This window comes from Aythya ferina (genome assembly GCF_964211825.1).
Source record: "Aythya ferina genome assembly, chromosome: Z".
Classification (NCBI taxonomy): Eukaryota; Metazoa; Chordata; class Aves; order Anseriformes; family Anatidae; genus Aythya; species Aythya ferina.
Genome location: NC_140299.1, coordinates 18,551,382 through 18,570,632, shown reverse-complemented (window position 1 = coordinate 18,570,632; position 19,251 = coordinate 18,551,382). Strand labels below are relative to the sequence as shown.

General features: G+C 44.2%; 1 protein-coding gene and 1 long non-coding RNA gene across 2 annotated transcripts; one reads left to right on the top strand and one right to left on the bottom strand.

Moving 5' to 3' along the window:
• Positions 1–343: 343 nt before the first annotated feature.
• Positions 344–1,273, top strand: MCIDAS (multiciliate differentiation and DNA synthesis associated cell cycle protein; the record flags this gene model as incomplete). Its single annotated transcript, XM_084503080.1, has 3 exons — positions 344–544; positions 637–747; positions 878–1,273. The coding sequence occupies 3 exons, from the start codon at positions 344–346 to the stop codon at positions 1,271–1,273; spliced, it is 708 nt and encodes a 235-aa protein (XP_084359206.1).
• A 1,448-nt stretch (positions 1,274–2,721) lies between these two features.
• LOC311427461 lies at positions 2,722–19,247 on the bottom strand. The gene is made up of 4 exons (XR_014687373.1): positions 19,064–19,247; positions 15,606–15,809; positions 5,243–5,376; positions 2,722–3,746 (listed from the first exon to the last, which is right to left on the bottom strand). It is a non-coding gene; the product is annotated as an uncharacterized lncRNA (long non-coding RNA).
• Positions 19,248–19,251: the final 4 nt, after the last annotated feature.

The window sequence follows — 19,251 nt, the reverse complement described above, 5'->3', positions numbered from 1 at the left end:
AGTGGCTGCTTTTAACTCATCTGGGATGCACGCATCTGGGCTCGTTCCCTGCCCGGCCCCCACGCTCGGTCTCCTCCTGCTTTTGGTGTATCTGATTTTTGGGTGCACGCTCACCCAGCCCTGGCCGGGGGGGGGTCACACCTGTGCTGTCGTCGCGGGGGTGGCAGCGAAATCCTAGCGGGTTCAGCTCCCGCGGTGGCGCAGAAGTGCTTTGGAGACACAGCGACGGGGGGAGAGAGATGCTCGGGACGGGGAGGGCGCGGTGGGATCGGGGCAAAGCGGGCCGGGACCACCTTCCCCGCGCTAACACCCTCGGGTTTTCCCCCTGGAAGCCTCCGCCCTGATGCCGCCGCCGCTGGACTGCCCCGACTTCGACCTGTCCCTGGGCGAGGAGGCGACGTGCGGCCCCTGCGCCCCGCAGATGGGGATCGGGGCGGCGCCGCGGTGCCCCCCGACGTGCCCGGAGCCCCCCGAGCCGTGCTGGCAGGACGCGGCCGAGCGGCACCAGCGGGCGCTGGGGGAGGCTCTGGAGGAGAACAGCCAGGTAGGGCCCAGGGGGCTTTCCCTGCCCTTTGTCCCCCCGACGGGGAGGCCGCACGGCGCCCCGAGCGGGGTGTCCCCATCTTGTGCCCGCAGCTGCAGGAGACCCTGGCGCAGAGGCAGGAGGAGCTGGCGACGCTGCGGGAGAGCAACGTGCAGCTGAAGGAGCTGGCGAGCCAGGCCCGGCAGCTGGCCGCCGTCCTCGACGTGAGTGCTGCCGCCGCGGCGCAGAGGGGAGCCGGGTCGGGGCCGTGCTGGGGAGCGTCGGGGCCGAGCAGGGTGGCGGCGGAGTGGGGCAGCCCCCTGAAGCCGCGCCGTCTCTTTCTCTCCCCGCCAGAAGCTGATGCTCCCGCAGTGCCCCGACGGGGCGGCCCTTCCTCCTCCTCCTCCTCCTCCTCCTCCTCCTCCTCCCGCCGCCAGCAGCGAGGGGGCGGCGGGGGTGGGCCCGATGCTGCGCTCGGTGTCGGAGCAGTGCCGCGCCGCGCTGCGCAGCCTGGCGGGCAGCCCCCCGGCCAAGCGGCCCCGCCTGCGCGGCGCCTTCCGCGGGCTGCGCCCCGACCGCGCCGCTCCGCGCCCCTCCGGCGGCGGCGGGGGGGAGCTGCCGGGGGCCGGCAGCCTGCGGGCGGCCCTCGGGGAGGAGGGCGGCATCCGCACGCTGTCCTTCCCGCAGGGAAACGCCTTCACCCTGCGCACGGCCGCCGGAGGGTACCGCTTCCGATGGGTGCCGCGCTGAGCCGGGTTTCCTCCCGGGATGGCGCGCGAACGCTTTTTTAAAATTTTTAATATTTTTATTATTATTTTTATTTCGTCTCACCGGTGCTGGAGGCATTGCAAAGGGTCTTCTCCCGGCTGGGGGAGCGGAGGGGAAGGCTCTGCACATCCTCGCACCGAGCGCTGGGTGTCAGGGAGGACAGAGATTTTGCGGCTGGGGACCCGCCACTGGTGGCTTGCTGAGGAGCACGGTGAATTCAGAGCTACCTTCACACGAGATCCTGCCCGGCTTGCTCACCGAGCTGCCGCGGGGAGAGAAAACTCTCAGTGGAAACTTGAACTGCAAGGCGAATGGGGATCCTGGGCGGCTGCGTCGGAAGGAGCACGGCCTCCCAGTCGTGGTGGTTAAACTCACAGTGTTTACAAGCTGCACGTGTGTCAGTCATGTGCTGCTGTCGATGTGTATGTGCACTCAGTGTGATGATTAAATCGTGCATAAAACGACCACTGGTTTGTACTGGTGTAACGCAAGCACAGCGTTCTGCACCGGGTATGGACGTGTGCTTTCATCGGAGCAAAACCAGCAGAAAGCTGAGTGTCTGTGCAAACCTCTCCTTGCTCGAGGTGCTCAAGCAGGAAACTTTACAGTGCAACATGCCGCTGTTACTGTGCAGTGATGTTATCTCAAGCAAAGAGAAGCGTGGATGACATTAATTAAAGGCTTTCTAGGCAGACACATTTCACTCACACCCACTGGCTTGAAAGTTGAGACACCACTGCCACATGTGAAATGCTGCCAGAGGTGTCTTACTTCTGCAGCACATCAATGAATGGAGGCACTGTGCTCTGCCCCGGAAGGAGACCTGGTACCTGTGAAAAGACCAATTTTTCCCTTTTTCAATGCTCAGATTCCCCAGTATTCCTGTACAGGCCCATGCACACTAACAGCAAACCATCATTTGACACCCGTGTGTGTGTCAGTTAAGGTGCAAGCACCATGCCATGGCCTCAGTGGGAGGTTTCTTAGGGCGGCCGTGACCCCATCCTCAGTGCTGTGCTTCTGGCAAGCAGAGGCAGCAGTAGGATGGGGAATGGCTCCTCTCGTCAGCATGGTGTGTTGGTACATGGCTCCTAGGAAACTGCAAAGGGCTGAGTGCCTGTGGTCCTTTGTATTTTTGGCCCCTCACATCTGGGATCCTTCACATCTGGGGTCCAGCACTAGCTGTGGTCCCCCCGCCTGCAGCCGTGGCACCTTCTATCAGGGATGGTGCTGGTGAGGGATGCTGAGGCTCACCCTGGGACAAATCCAGAGCCATTCATTTTGCAAAAGACCTTTGCCACGTTGGCACAAATGCTGCGTGAAAACAGCAGACAGGAGTGGAAAAACCTGCACCAGGCTGCATTAAATTTATCAGGGACTAAACTGATAACATAAGGCAGCTTGTACGGTAATGTACAGCTCTTCTCCATGTGTTTTAGGAAGTTAAACTCAACATGTGTAGTGCAAACAACTTCATAATTCTTGTAAGTGTATTAATTCTTCAGAAATAGTGACACACGGGAACTGCACAATTCTAGTAGGATGCAAAAATAATCACAGTTTGATCATTGCTAGCATTGTTTTTGCTGCTATTCCATCTTTTGAGAATTACAGGGACATGCTTACTCTCTTATTATTTCAGTTAACCTTTTAAAAGTTTCTGCTGGCTACTTTTATTTGCAGTGCTTCCATGTTAAAGATATTCTGGACTAATTCTGAGCAGTAATATAAAATGATCATAGGTGTCATCTGGCTGTTTTTATCTTCATCCTTGTTAGTCGGACAGGCTGCTAATTGGCTAACGAGGCCAAAGTGCTTCTCGCTGAGACTCAGGGGAGCATCATCAGACACAGACAAATAATGGGGAAAGGGAGGAGGTGTTTGGTATGTAACATCACGTGGTATGCAACACCACAACATATTTGTGTTAAAATATAAAAAAAATAAACTTTTCCTTTAAACTACCAAGGTATTATTTTACATTCACACCTACCCATCCGCTCCTATACAGGAACTCCAAAATAAGTGCCCAAGCCTCTTGCACAGGTTAAAGCACCTCCACAATGACTTTACCTGTGCTCTGCCTTCCCATCAGGTGGGAGCTGGTTTGGGGAGAGGGGATGGAGCTCAGCCCCTTCCCACGTGCTCCTGCTGTGCCTCAATTCCCCAGAGAAGCTGGATGGCCACCACCACTGGGTGTAGATTCACATATACTTAGGAAACCTCATGCCCAAAGAGATCTAGCTTTAGTGCATGGGGTGGGATATGTGGTGCAATGCACGGGGCAAGGCCACTAAATGCAGGCATGGTGCACCGAACAGCACAGTGATATGTGGTTTGTCTTCAATCTCCTTTCCTCACGCTCTCCAGGGAGGTGCCTCATCCATGCAGTGGTTGAACGGAGCTGGTCAAGCCTTCAGCAGAAGCCTGCCTACCTTGGGCACTTTGTGGTTGCCTAGGAAAAAGAAATTAAAAAGTGGTTTGACCCCTGTGGCAATGCCGACAAGTCACGTGTGGGATGGAAAGACAGCAGCAGCACGGCCAACACAGACATAGTGACATGTTGTGAGTTTATCCCTGCCCTGCCAGACCTGGGGGTGGGTGGCTCTGGGTATGTGGTGGTGCAGAGCCGCAGACACCAGGGGGTTGGAACTGGGTGGTCTTTAAGGTCCCTTCCAACTTGAGCCATTCTACAATTCAATTAGTCTGGCTACCATTTCTGAAGCATTCCTACAACCATCACTCATACGGAGCTGAGTTCCACAGAAATATTCACCAGGTGTTCCCACGGGTTTTCCACAACCCCTGGGTGTTGGTGGGTGGCACGGAGGCTTTGTAGTCTTGTAGAAGTCAGGTCGCAATGCAGCTATGGTGCTACGGCACTAGGAATGAGCCAACACTGTTGGGCTTGGCCCTTCTGTCCAGCGATTGTGGAAATGGAATTTTACTGACACTTCTAACCTTGCTTTCCTGAATATGTTTATAAAGACAGTTACACCTATGTCTAACTTGAGGGAGAAGACAAGTATTTTGCAGTCAGTTTTATATGACAGCCGCAGCCCTCCTCATCTTTTCTAAACATTAATTTCTGGTCAGTGGCCATTATTTACATTTTGCATTGTACAGTCTTAACAAAAAAAATAAAGCTAGTGAGGTCAGAAGAGGCTGTGGTTTGCTTTGGCACAGCTGTTTCATAGGTGTTTCAGAAGCAGTCTTACAGTCTGCTTCACAGCCAGCACCTGTTCAAACTTTGATAGCAAGTGACTATTTCTTTTCAATATTTACTTTATACTTTTCAAGGAAACACTATGAAAATAAAATTAAGAAGTGTCTTCAGGTTTATTCACACGTGGTGATCACTCTTGGTAAAGCCTCTGGATCTCTTGCCTGGGTAGCTTGCTGAAACAGGGTAGCTGGAAATCTGCAGGCTGATTCTCTTGGAAGGCATTTACTGTGACTAAATCCTCGCTCTTTAATATCCTTCAACAGAGAAACATCCTCTTTTCTAAGCAGAGCTGTTTAGCACTGCACAGCAGCCCTTTTGTCAGTGCTTTGCAGCACAAATGGCTAAAGCTTGAGGATTTGCCCCGAAACCCAAGTTGTCCCAGACATCGTGTGAGTTCCCATTTATGATAGTGCTGAGGAAAGGTAGACGGAGACCTGCTAGAGACACATTCCTCCTTTAACCAAATGCGATGGCTATTCCTTTTTTGCAGGGCCCTATGCTCACAGGCTGGGGCAGAAGCGTGGCATCACAGCACCGGAGAGAAGCCCTGTAGAAACATTTTCTGAATGCAGGATACCAGGAAGGTGAGTTGAAGAGTTTCTAATGTATTTTGCTTGCCATCCATTGCGGCAAAGTTTCTCCCTTTTTTTCTAGGCCTTCAGTCCTTGTGAGCTAACAAGTAGTCTCAGGTAGCCACCTCTGCCTCTCTGGTAATCCCATCTCACCTTGTTCTTCCACCAGGACACAGGTTGGCACCAGAAGAGTCGTGTCAGACACCGTAACCCTGTGTTCAGACACCGTAACCCCACGTTCAGCTCCTGCACACTCCTGCCACAGCCCCAGTGTGGTGGGGGGCCAGCTGATGGAAGAAGTAAAGCAAAGAGGGAAACAAAAATGAGTGGAATATCTACAAACAGTAAAGCTTTCTGTTGTTTTCAGTATGTATGGCATTAAAACCAAGGCAGTAGGTGATTATAACACTCGCTTTAGCCTCTGAAGTACTGTGCTACCTTTCAAAAAGATCAACTAGAACAGCATGTCTGCTTCTTCACATATCACAGAAAAATCCCATTTAAATGTTAGCAAATCTCAGAGCAGATGGAATCAGGATCTGCAGCTAGGTATTTGTTTTACCTTAAATATTTGCTGTAAGTAGAATTCCCTGTCAGGAATGGATTCAACATCCTCAAAATTAAATGGTTTTGTGCCTCATTTTGGGGTTCTGGGTTAAGGCCAAAACCAACACCTTCAAGAATAACCATGACCCGTGGAAAACATTTATAAACACTGTGCTGCTGCTTTTGTTGCTTTTGTGTGAACTCTTACACAACCTTGACTTAGAAAAAAAGGACTGAGTTTATGAATACGTCATCAGCAAAAAGCTGCCCAAAAACATTTTTTTTTTTTTTAATGCCCAGAAATAGAAGAATTATTATCATTTACACTTATTTGTTTGGCAGGTGCTATGAATTACTGGATTCCCTGTGTTACTTACCACTGGATGTTATCCAAACAATTCAACTCTGAATCGTAGCTCCTTTTGGAATACTTTTTTTTGTTCATGCTCCGTTGTCTACAATCATGGTAACAAATACAGCATGAACAAGCAAATTCATTCTCCCTGATTCGCCTTCTTTTAACTGAGGTGGAGCTGACAAGGGAAGCTCTTCAATTTCTACTACTGTCAATAATCCTTTGAGCGTCTACAGCAGATGACTGAGCTGTAGTTTCAAGCGGTCAAACATTTTAAAGATATATTAATAATTATTAAGATTATGTAAGGTGATTTTTTTAAATTGATTTATTTATTTTACTGTAAGAAAGGATATCTCGCACGCCAAAATTAAACCTCAGTACAAAAAGTATTCTTTATAATTTGCTAACAGTATACAGCTGTTTAAACAAAGCAAAAAAAATAAATAATTATGTTACAATCCTAAACTCTTTCCATGTTAATGAAAGATCTCGCCAGATTAATCTGTTTATTGTACCAAAGACACACCTCAGTTTACTGTTACACTATTTTCAGTCAGCAGTTTCGACATTGACTCTGGGATCCTATGAAGGCATTTGAACACATGTCCAACAAGGGACAGTCACTCAATGAAAGTTATAAGGTTTGAACTGCAGCTAAGCATGTGTGGTGTTAATAGATAAGCAAAGTTCATCTCACCTGTGTATGAGTTTCTTCCTGGATCAAACCTAAGCACTTCAAAAATGCAAAGAAAATGTAAAAGGGCTCTCTGTTCTGTTTGGATTTGTGCCATTAAAATTTTTGCAAAATGGAAAATATGAAACTTCAAAGATGTTAGAAAAATGGGTGAATCACAGCGTTATCCATGTATACTGCTCCTTTTCTTACCTTAGGCTGGACTGCAGCCCTGTGATCTACCAGATTACAAGCTGCTCCTGAAAATCCAGTGTGCTTGTTTTGGGTTTGGAAGAACAAAAAGCAAGAAACCACAAACCACTGCCCCTCATTGCACATCCGCTATCTGCTTTTGTAACTTCAGGTCCATTTACTGTAATTTTGGAAATGATTCAGTTTGAGCAAAAAAATGCAACAACAATTCCCCTAGTACATTTCTCTGCACAGGATTTCCATTGAACATGCAGCCTTTCCTGAGTTAGAAAGCCAGATTAGAGATAGTCTTCATTACCCATTACCTGTTTCTCTGTCTGCAGTCATAGCTTCCCTTTAAAACTGCTTTCTAGTGGAGCAATGAAACTGTCAGCCCACTGATGGAGGATCCATGAGGACAAAATCATCAGTAGAGGCAAACTGGACACTATGTTTAAGTGGTAAAAGAGCAAGTGTTCCCTGAGTGTGGCCACTCTCCCTTTGCTCAGACTTGCAGGCTGGCAAGCTGTACTCTGGTGAGGATAAAGGATGTAAATTTGTCTCTTCTCAGCAAGAGGAGAGGGGATAGGAGCATAATGGTCATTTCTGAGACCTCCTGGATTATGATGGATGGTGGATGATGTGCAACAGCTTAGACAGAGAGATGCAGCTTCATTTACATCGAACTACGTGAACACAGCACCAGGAGCTAAGTTTTAATTTAGTTTATCAAGTCATCAGCTGCAAAATACATGAAACATATTACTGCTTGTCTGTTTATATGTAAGTTCATTTTAAATGAAACCAAAAAATTCTCAGTAATGTATTTATTCTTCCCCATCTTCCTCCTTTTTAAAAGTATGCTTCTCTACTTGCCCTGAGCCACAAAAAGCAGAGTCCTGGTTTGCTGCATGTTCTATAAGCTCAGTCTCTTCCCAAAGGCACTTTTTGAAAGTGTCCATCCTTTTGTATGCTCCATTTGGTGGCAGAAAACTCATAGAACTTCATGGATAGATATTTAAAGGAGAAAAAAACGATATTAATGCAACTAAGTGTATTACATATGAACTTTTTCCTTATCAAATTGTTTTTGTATTATTTCCTCTCTAAGCCATTAGTGCAAAGAGCACCAATCCCAACAAACCTCTCACAGAAAGGTTCAACAAACAACTGGGTAAGAAGAATTAAAGATGTGGTATTTAGAAAGGCTTTTCCCAATTTCCCCAAAGGCAAAGGAGCAAGTTCTCATATGCTACACAAATTCTTTAACTCACTTTAGCACACATTCAGCATCTGAAGTTAAGTCTGAAGATTATGAAATAATTAATGTCCCAATTGTTTGTTTCCTCAGTAGTTACTAAGATGTCAACTTGGAAATCCCCATGGTCCTGTTGAATCTCTTTGAATGTTCTTTAATATTTTTCCTGGCTTGTTCATAGTTGCCACAACCCCTTCAATGAAATAAATGGGACAGTCACTCCCTTCTGTGCCCTTTGAATCAGGCTACACAGGTGGGAAGGAATGAACTTCTCGAGTACACCAGGCTGTTTTCTTCAGTTTTACTGACAAATCAAGTCTCCATGAACTGGTGGAGGCAACAAAACTGGGCTTTTGTTACATGACATTTAGTATATGCCTGCTATTACAGAAAGAGCTTTGGGTGTAAAAAAGCAGAACTCTGGTGGCATCTATGGCATTGCCCATGTTCTTCTTCCAGATCAACCACTAAGGCTTTCTGCATCACAGGGACTTCTTCCAAGTCTTCAGCAACACATGGGAAGAGTCAATGAGTCAAATGAATATTAGGAGTGCCAGATGCTTTTGAAAATTGCCCCATAGGCTAATCAAATCACTGCATTTTTAATTGAAACATTTCCAAGTATGTTTTATGGCAAAGCAAACACACCCGTGTAACAATGGGGGCATTTTACCAGCATTCAGTACAGTGCAAATTAGCAAGTGGGTCATAATTTAAAAATAATGAGTGTTTGTCAATTATGTTTACATTGCAGTAAATACACATGGTCTAGATTTAGAAATGAGTATGACCACAAGCAAAAGTTCTTCAGTGAATATCAATACTGAAACAAAACAGTATGTGAAGAACAGAACTGAGGGATTTACACTGCTTTTTAATGCTCACAGTCAAGATTTTTCAATGAGAAAACACTAAAATCATAGAACAAGCAATAAGAACAAGCAGAGAGAGATGACACGCAGTAAGCAAGAAATATAGCAGCAGTATTTACAGACAAGGCAAAAAAGGTGAAGGCAAAAGTTAGGGACAAATTAGAAGTAGGTAATACAAAATTGAATTTTCATTATTATACATAGAGGCAGTAACTTTATTTGCTGCTTTAGAAGACTACTGCACACCACATATTTCTAAAGAAATTGGCTGAGGTTAGATGTGATAATCCCTGCTCATGTCTCCGAAGAGGGCATCAGACAATGATAGAGATGGTGGCTTTAGCACTGTGTTCATTTTTGTTATTTTATTTTATTTTATTTTATTTTATTTTATTTTATTTTATTTTATTTTATTTTATTTTATTTTATTTTATTTTATTTTATTTTATTTTATTTTATTTTATTTTATTTTATTTTATTTTATTTTATTTTATGTTATTATTTTTATTTTATATATTTTTTTCTCTGGAGGACTATCTTCTTTCATAAAACTCCCCAAGGATCCTGCGCAGCTGTGTCCTAGACTAGGAACTCCTAGTTTGACATAAACAGTGTCAAACCCAGTATGGAAACACTGCCATACATCTGATCACCATCTTTGCACAAATGCCTGGCTGGCAGCTACTTCTGCTGCTGCTACAGATGTTGATACTTCATGCTCACAGGACTTTTCTCAGGACATAGGATGAGTTAGGGACTACCCATCACAGAAAGCAGTCCTGATTGTTACGGGGATACCTTTGGAGCTTCCTCCTGGAGAAATGCAGGTCTTTCAGTTGGGTTGAAGGGGATTAGCAGTGTGATCCATCAGATACCTCTTTTTTTGCACAAACAGAAAGGAGGAACACAGCTGCAGGGATTGGTGCTGCAAAGCAGCATCCTGGGTTTTGGAGTGTCTGCTCTGGTATTTCTGGGATGAAGTGGTGCACGCACTTTCTACAGGCACCAGCCTGCTCATTTGCCTCCATGGAATCTGTTTCAACTGCTTTTGATACCAAAAGAATTGTATAAGAGTCTAACTTGCAGGTATCTAATTATCCAAATCTATGTCTAAATCTACGAGCTGTATTTGTATTTCAACGACACTTTTTTTTTGTACTTTTTGCAAAGTTCTCCATTGTTGTAAATAGATTTTATTCCAGCTCATATCCAATTTATGCCAGCAAAGAATATTGCAAACAGACAGACCGTACCACATTTACCAAATATTCGTTAATAATGGGACTTTTAGCTTACACAATGGACTATTTTCAGACCACAATCAATCAGAGGGGTAATCATCCAGGCTGGAAAGAAAGAACTTGCTGAGAGAATTAAAACAAAAAGGGAGCAGGCACAAAGCAGAAACAAATCTGCTCAGGATAATAGGAGTTTCATTTCAAGAATGCACGTTCTGAAGAATCAGTGGGTCTAATGAGCAAGAATTAATGAAAGAACTGCAAGAAGCCAACAGCGTGTCATGAAGCAACCACCATTCAGAGGTCTGCAGGTAATAGTAAATGGATGAAACTGCTTCATGAAAGACCATTTGGCAGCTGAGGGCCAGCAATCCTGCTTTCGCAGCTCCACTGGTAAAGAGGTCAGACCACAGACATCCATGCCCCAAAACATAACCACAGAGCTAACAACCAGAATCAAAGCATCAGGGTTGCACAGGGGCATAGTTTCGCTTTGTACCTAGTTTGGGTAAAACTAAGCAGTGATTATGTCCCTGGGGACAGGAAGACATCCCACATTCCTGCAGCAGGAACCAGCCCCCACAGGCAAGGTTAGACACTCGTCAGGGCAGTGGGAGCTGAGGCATCTCTTAGCTTCAGTTTAGGGTGCAGGACCTAAATCTCCCCATTTTCCTGGGGGAATTGCTTTAACAGGCTCCTGTATAAAATGTAGGTAGTGGAAAGCAGCACCAACCTGAGTGTGCTAAGACAAGAAACAGCAAGTCTTTCTCAGCCTTTTCAAGGAGCAGCTGGAAAAGACCTCAGGAAGGGTCCTGGATCTTCATCTTACGATCTTATTTATTTAGAGGTGGCTGTTTCAAGGCTGAAATACTGGGTTAGCCCCCTGTGCTTAATGCACCCCTCAGGCAGCTTAGCATGGGGAATTTTTGCCTTGTATCTCCTCTGAGGTGCTCCTCTTTCTCCCTCTGGCCCTGTGTAGGTGATCCCAGTGAGTGTCGCTGTGTGTACTCAGCGCAGGGCAGAAAGTCAAGCACTGTCCCACCTGGGCTCTGTGCTGGCAGGAGTGGTCTGTAGCTGTTCATATGTGTCAGTGGATGGTCGTTTGGTACTGGCAGGAAAAAAGAAATTATAACATTCACAGAAAAATATCACTCTAACTCAAAATGAGCAGATCAGTTCTCTGCTTCAAGTATTGGTGCCTCTAACTTTAAATGAATCCTGGGAAAAGTTCATAGGACTGTTTATTAATATAGACTGATGCTGAATGCCTGAAAACATTACATGACTTGACAAGTTTTCCCTTGAAACTGGTCTATATTGTCATTCTCTAATGGAAATAAATTGTACAGTGGGTTAGCTCCTCTGTGCTTAATGCATCCCACTGTACAGCAACAAAGCAGTATTTTTTGTTATTCTCTAACTCAGACTGTTCTCAGGTAGAAATAAATAGATGAAGGAAGCTTTCTAACACATTTCATTTTGTTGTTTACATCCTTGGGGCATTTTGCATCCTTTTGTGTAGTGAGAGGTAAACAATGCTACAAAGGCACTATCCAACCTGTGATGTACCAGGGATCTTAAAGCCCTGAATCAGTTATTTCTGCTCTTAGGAAAATCCTATCATTTTGGTTGCAATCATTGGTTTCCTACAGATGACTGCACAGGTGGTAAGAGACATGTAACTGGCAAGTCTATAAAGGATTCTTCAGAACTCTAGGTAGAGCTATCACATATCACAGTAATGGGCAGCATGTGCTCCAGGATATCCAGGGGTGTGCAGTGCAGAACAAGTGTGTTTAGGAAACTGAAGAAGAAAGGAAAAGATGAGGCTAAAAATAGATGAACCCCTTACAGTAGGTTGCTTGTGTGAAAGGTGTTACTAATAATACATGCAGCTGCAGGTACATTTATTGATAAATGTTTTCTATCATTTCTATCATCTTGTCTGGTCTGATAGCCCCCAATATAGCTCAATTTGTACGTACTTTGGTGTTGTGTTCCTCTCTTCTTTTGTTAGCCAGTTTGTTTTTCCTGGCAAAATTCATACACCTCCTTTATCTCAGAGGCTCTTTGAGTGGGCTCAGGAATCCAGCAGTGCTGAAGTCTTTGCAGAACTGGAGAAAACAGGCCCTCTAAGATGATCTGGAATGGACTTGTATCTACTATGAAGTGAGAGAATTTCACACATTGTGGGTGGACAGAGATATTTTACCTATAACCACACCTTGAATATCAAGAAAGGGTTTTGGAAGCTTAGAAAGCTGGAAGAGCTGAAACAGATGAACATCTATAGTAAGGTAAGGTCAGTGTCTTGACTGTCTTCAAAGAGACCCAACCACCCAACCAAAACAACCAAAGCTAGCAAACAAACAGGGAAACAAGTGAATGACAACAACAGAAACAGTGAAATATATTGTAATTTAAAACTTAGCTTAAAATATAGGCTGTCTGAATGCCCTGAATACTGTTTTCTTGAATGGAAACTGGAGACTTTTCTCCATGTGAAGTGGCATAGAGGTGTGACAGAATTTCAGGAATATTTAACAAAATAGTTAACAAAATAAATTCAGTTTTGGATGGAGAATTGCTTCAATTAACTTATCTCACTTTCATGGAACTGTTTTCTTCACAGCTCATTTGTAATGCACAGTCAGTTTTGAGTTTCTGATCCAATCTAGTGAGTCCTCAGACAGTTCCTTAGAGGGTACAGCTGTCCATCATGGAATAGAAGCTCACCACTCATCTCCTTTTCACAATGGTAGTACATTAACCTTCACTGAATATAAACAGTAAATGCCCATGTTTCAAAACAAAAATCTTTTTAAAGGCTTGTAAATACACTTCCCTGAAGATTATTATTATTTTTTTATCAGTTTAGTTTAAAATGTTTGACAATGACAGTAATCAGCACTTTTTTTCTCAATATGCATCCCTGCACTAGAAAATGAGATGTGACCGTACAGGTTTCCATGTTCCTTCAATAGCCATGCTTTCAAAAAGTTATAAGAGAGCAATATCCCATATGTTACTGAAAAACAGATGAGCACACACGAATAAGCTAGTGGTAACAAGGGCACAAATGGGAGTAAGCACACCCTTTCAAAACTGATGTTAAAGTTGCCAATTATTAATAAATCACTTTGACCTCTGGCTTTCTATTCCTCAGTTTGATCTTTGTAAATTGAGTCATCATAATAAAAGAGATTGAAAAAAAAAAAGTAGCCAGATATTCACAGGTGTTGGAGCTGAAGCTCTCAGCAATGATTTAATTGAAACATGTTTGCAAAGAGAGATGATAGTCATTTTTAAGTGTGTATATTTAATTGCCCTTACACAGGAAATGATATTAGAATCCTTGCCCTGTCTCAGAAGATAACCTGAGAAGAATTATCTACAAGTTCCTCAAGCCTCAGAGATATTGCAATCCATAATTATTCAAACACATAATTAGCTTTTACGTAATGTAACTTTGTTGTGACTTACAGGGGTTTGGTACCAGTAATGGACTAGGTCCTGTGCTACCAACAGAAGTTGCTAGAGAAGCTTTGGAAAGAACTGTGTCTTGGCAGCATTTTGGCAGTTTGTTAATCCAGAATGTCTGGATTCCAGGTCGAAATACCATTTAGACACACAGCTGGCAGCTGGCAACAGACCCAGAGGTTCAGTAGTTGGGCTGGCGTGCAGCCAAGGCAAACAAACTGCAGTATGCTGTGCGCAGCCCGCAGGGCAAGCGCGGGATTCTGCCGTGCTGGGAGCCCTACCTTAGACAGTCTTTGTAGCAGTGCCTTGCCAAAACGGATTCTTAATGTGCATAGAAACAGAAAAAGTGAGTGTACACTGAAGAGAGAAACTTAGCAGGAAGGCACAGAGAAGGCTGACCTAGAAAGAAAGCTCTTGATCTGCCAGCTGAACAGAGAGAAGAAATTACTATATTCTGACACTGAAGAACTGATTGTTAAATGTATTGTTTTAAGAAAGGTAAAGGTGACATTAAAAGCAACAATCCTGGAAGTCAACGGGATGTTGCATTAGAAGTGAAACAGTTTATTAAAATGCCTCCCTCCCAGCAGTTATCACTTGGTACACTTGTTTTCTTGTTTTTATACCAATGAGAACCCTTAAGAGCTGACAGAAATTCCTCCTTGAAATAAAGAGATCTTTAGTCTACTTATGCACACTTGTCAAGTAGGCTAGTGTTTACCACTGAATTTAACACTGGAAATAACAGAAGTTTAAGTAATGGGAAGATGTGGTACAAATGCACAAAGGACAGAAGAATGTAAAGATGGTACTCCATCGTTCTCATGTCAGGACATCCAGAAAATGCAGCACACTTGCAGCACATAAGGAATAGCTCTATTTGTTTTCTTGCTTGTCTGCATAGGAGAAGAAATTTTCCTCAGTGTCTGAGGTGTTAAGGGTCAACTGAGGTGGCACAGCGGACAGTCATTTCCAGAGCTCACTCTCCATATGTTCCCATCCACTTTCACTGTGCTGGCGAAGGTAAGTGAAAGGAAGTGTCTGATGAGCAAACTATCAGACTGAGGTGTTAAGTGCATGGCTTAAGGTAAGCCCCAGCAAAGAAACAGGAACTTTTGTCATCCTTGTACTCTCAAGGACATCTTAATAACCCATGATTTGTACACTAAAACAAAGCTGTGAGTTCACTGCCAGAATATTCCAGTTGCCTAGTCAACAACGTTTCATACTGGAACCTAAACAATGATTGCTCATGAAGTGTGAAATGATGGGAAGAGAATGGCCATGTGAACTGAAGCAAATCCCTTCCCTTTCCTGACTTCCTTACTTCCTCACCCTTTCTCTCCTTACCACAACCGTCAGAAACACCTGAAGGTCAAAGGTGCCTTTTGCAAATGGAAACCACTGTCTATGACTACTGCCAGTCTTTAGAGTTTGCTCTGCACCACTGTAAGAACCGTTCCTCTAACCCACTCACAGGTATCTCAGCACTGAAATAACTGAGCAGGCAACAAGACTGGGATCTTTCTGGGACACTGGCTGAACACTAGAGAGAACAGTGAATAAATATAGGAAGAAAAAATAAGAAATGTCCATATCTCAAGACCTCTGCTCTGTGAGATCCAGACAAAGCTGGGGCCTCCTTTTCAGAGTTGAAGAAGCATTTGGACAATGCTCTCAGACAAAAGGTCTGATGTTTGTGTGGTCCTGTGTGGAGCCAGAAGTTGGACTCAGTGATCCTCGTGGGTTCCTTCCACCTCAGGATATTCTGTGATTCAGTTGCTTTAAGACAATTTTCTATGACTTCTTGTGATCTTTCTAGTTGTCAGAGCTCAGCATAGGCTAGCATCACTTCTTGTCAGCAAGCATTTGGCAAAGAGCACCCTCACTACCACATACCTGAACTTCCACTGCTTGGTCAGCAGTCTGTGTGTGAGGAATCCAACTTTTCCTGAAGTCTTGTTTCAGCCACTGCTTAATTCTCTGATAACCATGTGAAGCTTGCTGTTGATGTCCACATCTCACCATCAAACTGTAAACTGGTATTTTACCTCAGTAAATTCTGAGTCTGCTGATACTGATGACAAATTAGAATGCAGACACCTCAAGGATAAGAAGATGAGAAAAAACAGAAATTAATATGTGATTGAGATGGTGATTTGATGATCCTTTCTTTCAAGGATGTACAAAGTGCAACATATTAGCACCATCTACTGCCATCAGAGACAAATTACACAGTTTGTGAAGGGAATGCTTTTACAATGAACTGCAAAACTGAGCACTGGAAATCTACATTTCCAGTATGTAAGTGAAATAACTTAGCAATTGTCTGCCTGTGTTCCATAATGTGGAGCCTAAAATGAGTCTGCATGATGATGATATTAAATGAAGATATTTAATCATGATGACCTTTCCACAACCAGGGAGGTGATCGTCCCCCCGTACTTTGCTCTGGTGAGGCTGCACCTCGAGTGCTGCGTTCAGTTTTGGGTCCCTTGCTACAAGAACGACATCGAGGCCCTGGAGCGTGTCCAGAGAAGGGCTATGAAGCTGGTGAGGGGCCTGAAACACAAGTCCTGTGGGGAGCAGCTGAGGGCACTGGGGGTGTTTGGTCTGGAGAAAAGGAGGCTCAGGGGAGACCTCATTGCTCTCTACAGCTCCCTGAAAGGAAGGTGTGGGGAGCTGGGGGTCAGCCTCTTCTCACAGGTAACTAGTGATAGGGCTAGAGGGAATGGCCTTAAGCTGTGCTAGGGGGTATTTAGGTTGGAAATGAGGAGACATTTCTGCTCAGAAAGAGCAGTCAGGTGTTGGGACGGGTTGCCCAGGGAGGTGGTGGAGTCACCGTCCCTGGGGGTGTTCAAGGAAAGGTTGGACGTGGTGCTTAGGGACATGGTTTAGTGGTGACATTGGTGGTAGGGGGATGGTTGAAACAGATGATCCTGGAGGTCTTTTTTAACCCTAATGATTCTATATTTCTATTTCACTTTGAAGAAACTTTAGTGAAGTGCTGGAAACACTTCAGAAGCTATATGCTCAGCTATGAACAGCTGTCTGAAAACAAAACTGTATTTTTTAAAATTCAGGTCAAGTCCCTACGTGACAACAGAGCTCTCACCTATCACGTCATTTCCTAAATGGCAGGCACTTCAGGTGAAGAAGTGAGTTTTAAGGATATCCTTCATGTTACAAAACCTACCCAACATTCCAATACATCAATTTTAACAAACACAAAGCAATTCACAATTGCAGGTGTGAATGTGCCACACTACGGCACTGCTGCTTATGTTTGGATTTTTTTCTACTATCCACTTATTTCAGGACTTAGTTATTTTAAAGCTATTGGCAAATACAGAATATCTTGGTGTGTTTTCCACTTATTAATCAGTGTTCAGAAGCTTTTATAGAAAAACCTCCAAATCTTTTCTTAAAATTTGTTCACAGTATCTGTATGCATGAGTTGAAGGTTGACGGGCAGGAATCGCTGCTTGTAAAATCAGTTGCAGTGGGTCACATTACTTATTCTTTAATGCCTTCCTCTGCTAATCTCACCTTCTCTTCCCTCTTCGATTCTCAGGTAGCAGCCACATTATCATCAAGAGTCCTAACAAGTTACCAGATGTCACCCAGTCGCTGGGAATAGTTTGTGCACTGCCCTTCGTCTGCAACTCATTTATTTTTCTCAAGCTGCAAGGAGAAGAGTTTGAGCTACAAGATGAGTAAATTCAGGGCTGGTGTAACGAAGATGACGCACAGAAAAAATGACTAAGGCCTATGTGTGTGTTGGTCCATGATTCATTCACCAGGTCTGTGTGCAGGGGATGAACACAAACAGGCTCTCAACAGAACTTAGAGTTGCTTCCACAGGACAAAGCATACTGAAAGCATCAGCAAGTGGGGTTAACAGAATCATATTCAACAAGGGACTTCTGCTTCTAGAAAACTGAATTACACACCTTCCCATCAGGTTAAAGCTCTCACTTTTTAATAAAATTAGGAACATATTGGACTTGACTATGACAACTGGAAAACTGCTTTATAATAATTATTTTGGATAAAGGTTGTGAAATATTTTTTAACATTCTCTCCACTGAAGTTTGATTAATCCTAATTCTACTTTGCTGAAACAAAAGCTTGTTGATTTTGAAAGACTTCTGGCTTTTATTCCAGTTTGCAACCATATAGTTCTCAGACTGCAAACCCTTTCCTTGCACTGCGAGACAAATTAGTCCCATGTAAAATTGCATTGCTACAGATTTGTTCATCTGAAAGAAGCTTCTCAGTAAGTTTCACTAAGCAAAAGCTTCACCAGAGGCCCAGACACTGGTCTAATAGGTAACTGTTTGATATGCTTCGTTTGAGTTTTGCTGATTCACTGTGTATTAAAAGGAGGTGGTTTTGCAGTGCATGCCAGCAGCTGCTGTTAGGCAGTGGCTGTGCAGAGGAACACTCTCTGGCAATGTTTGTTGAACGTTACTCTTGTAGGAAGAGTTCATGTTCAGTTAAACGAACACCTGAAGCATTGCAAACAAGCCTTTGTGATGGAAGTCCTGCAGTGCTGTGTGTATTGTTTGTTTCACAGCAAGCATTAAAATGATCTTGAGTGACTCAGCCACTTTGTAGCCCGGGTGTCCTTAGCTCTGTCCTTACCAATAAACAGTGAGATAGTAAAATGATGCTTTTGAACGTTTCACATTGATTTGGCATAATAGCTCTACCTCTGATATTTAAGTTTTGCCTACAACTAAGGTATTAATAAAATTTTTCCCCTCCATTATCCTGCTCGTATGATGCTTTTTTTCCAGGTGTTACATAGGCAGCTATAGGAATTGAATTGACTGGGAAAACGGGACTTTACAGGAGCAGAATTTTGCAGGAGAGCTCTTCTTTTGTCAAACAGGATGTTCCCAACTGGGAAGTCAGAAAAATTGCTCTTCTCCCGGGGGAAAAGAGTGAAATCATAAGAGAAGGAAACTGGCCACATTTCTGTAACTGGCATCGCGCTTCATACTCTAACATTGATTCTAAGACACAAAAGCTAGAATGGGGGAAAACGGGCTCTTTTACATGCTGTGTGGTTCTCAGTTGTGAAAACTCAAGTGGCGTAACTCCAAAATTTCATACATACATGTTACAAAGGCTGAAAAATTAATGTTCTGAACTTATTTTGAGTAACATATGGAACGTATACGTAGTGGTAACTCGTGTTTTGTTTCTCCTGCTCCTGTTTCTTTGGATTTAACTAAACCTGTCTTCCAGCAAACACGTTTGACATCTTTCCCACCAAATCTGTAGTTGGGGGTGAAACGAGTGACTAAGTGACTAGGGGTGACTGTAAAACAAGTGAGTCAGCAACTCACCTGCTGGGAGAACACGCTCCTGCGCGGCTTCTCGCTGATTTCTACCTCTGACATTACAGCAAACTGATTTCACGTTACAGCCCCTTCAGCCTCCGCTCAGCTTCGGCTTTGGGGAGCCACACCACAAAACCTCAGCCTCCCGCGGGCCCTAAGCGGGTCCCGTCCCGGGGTGGCGGCCGCCCTCCCGC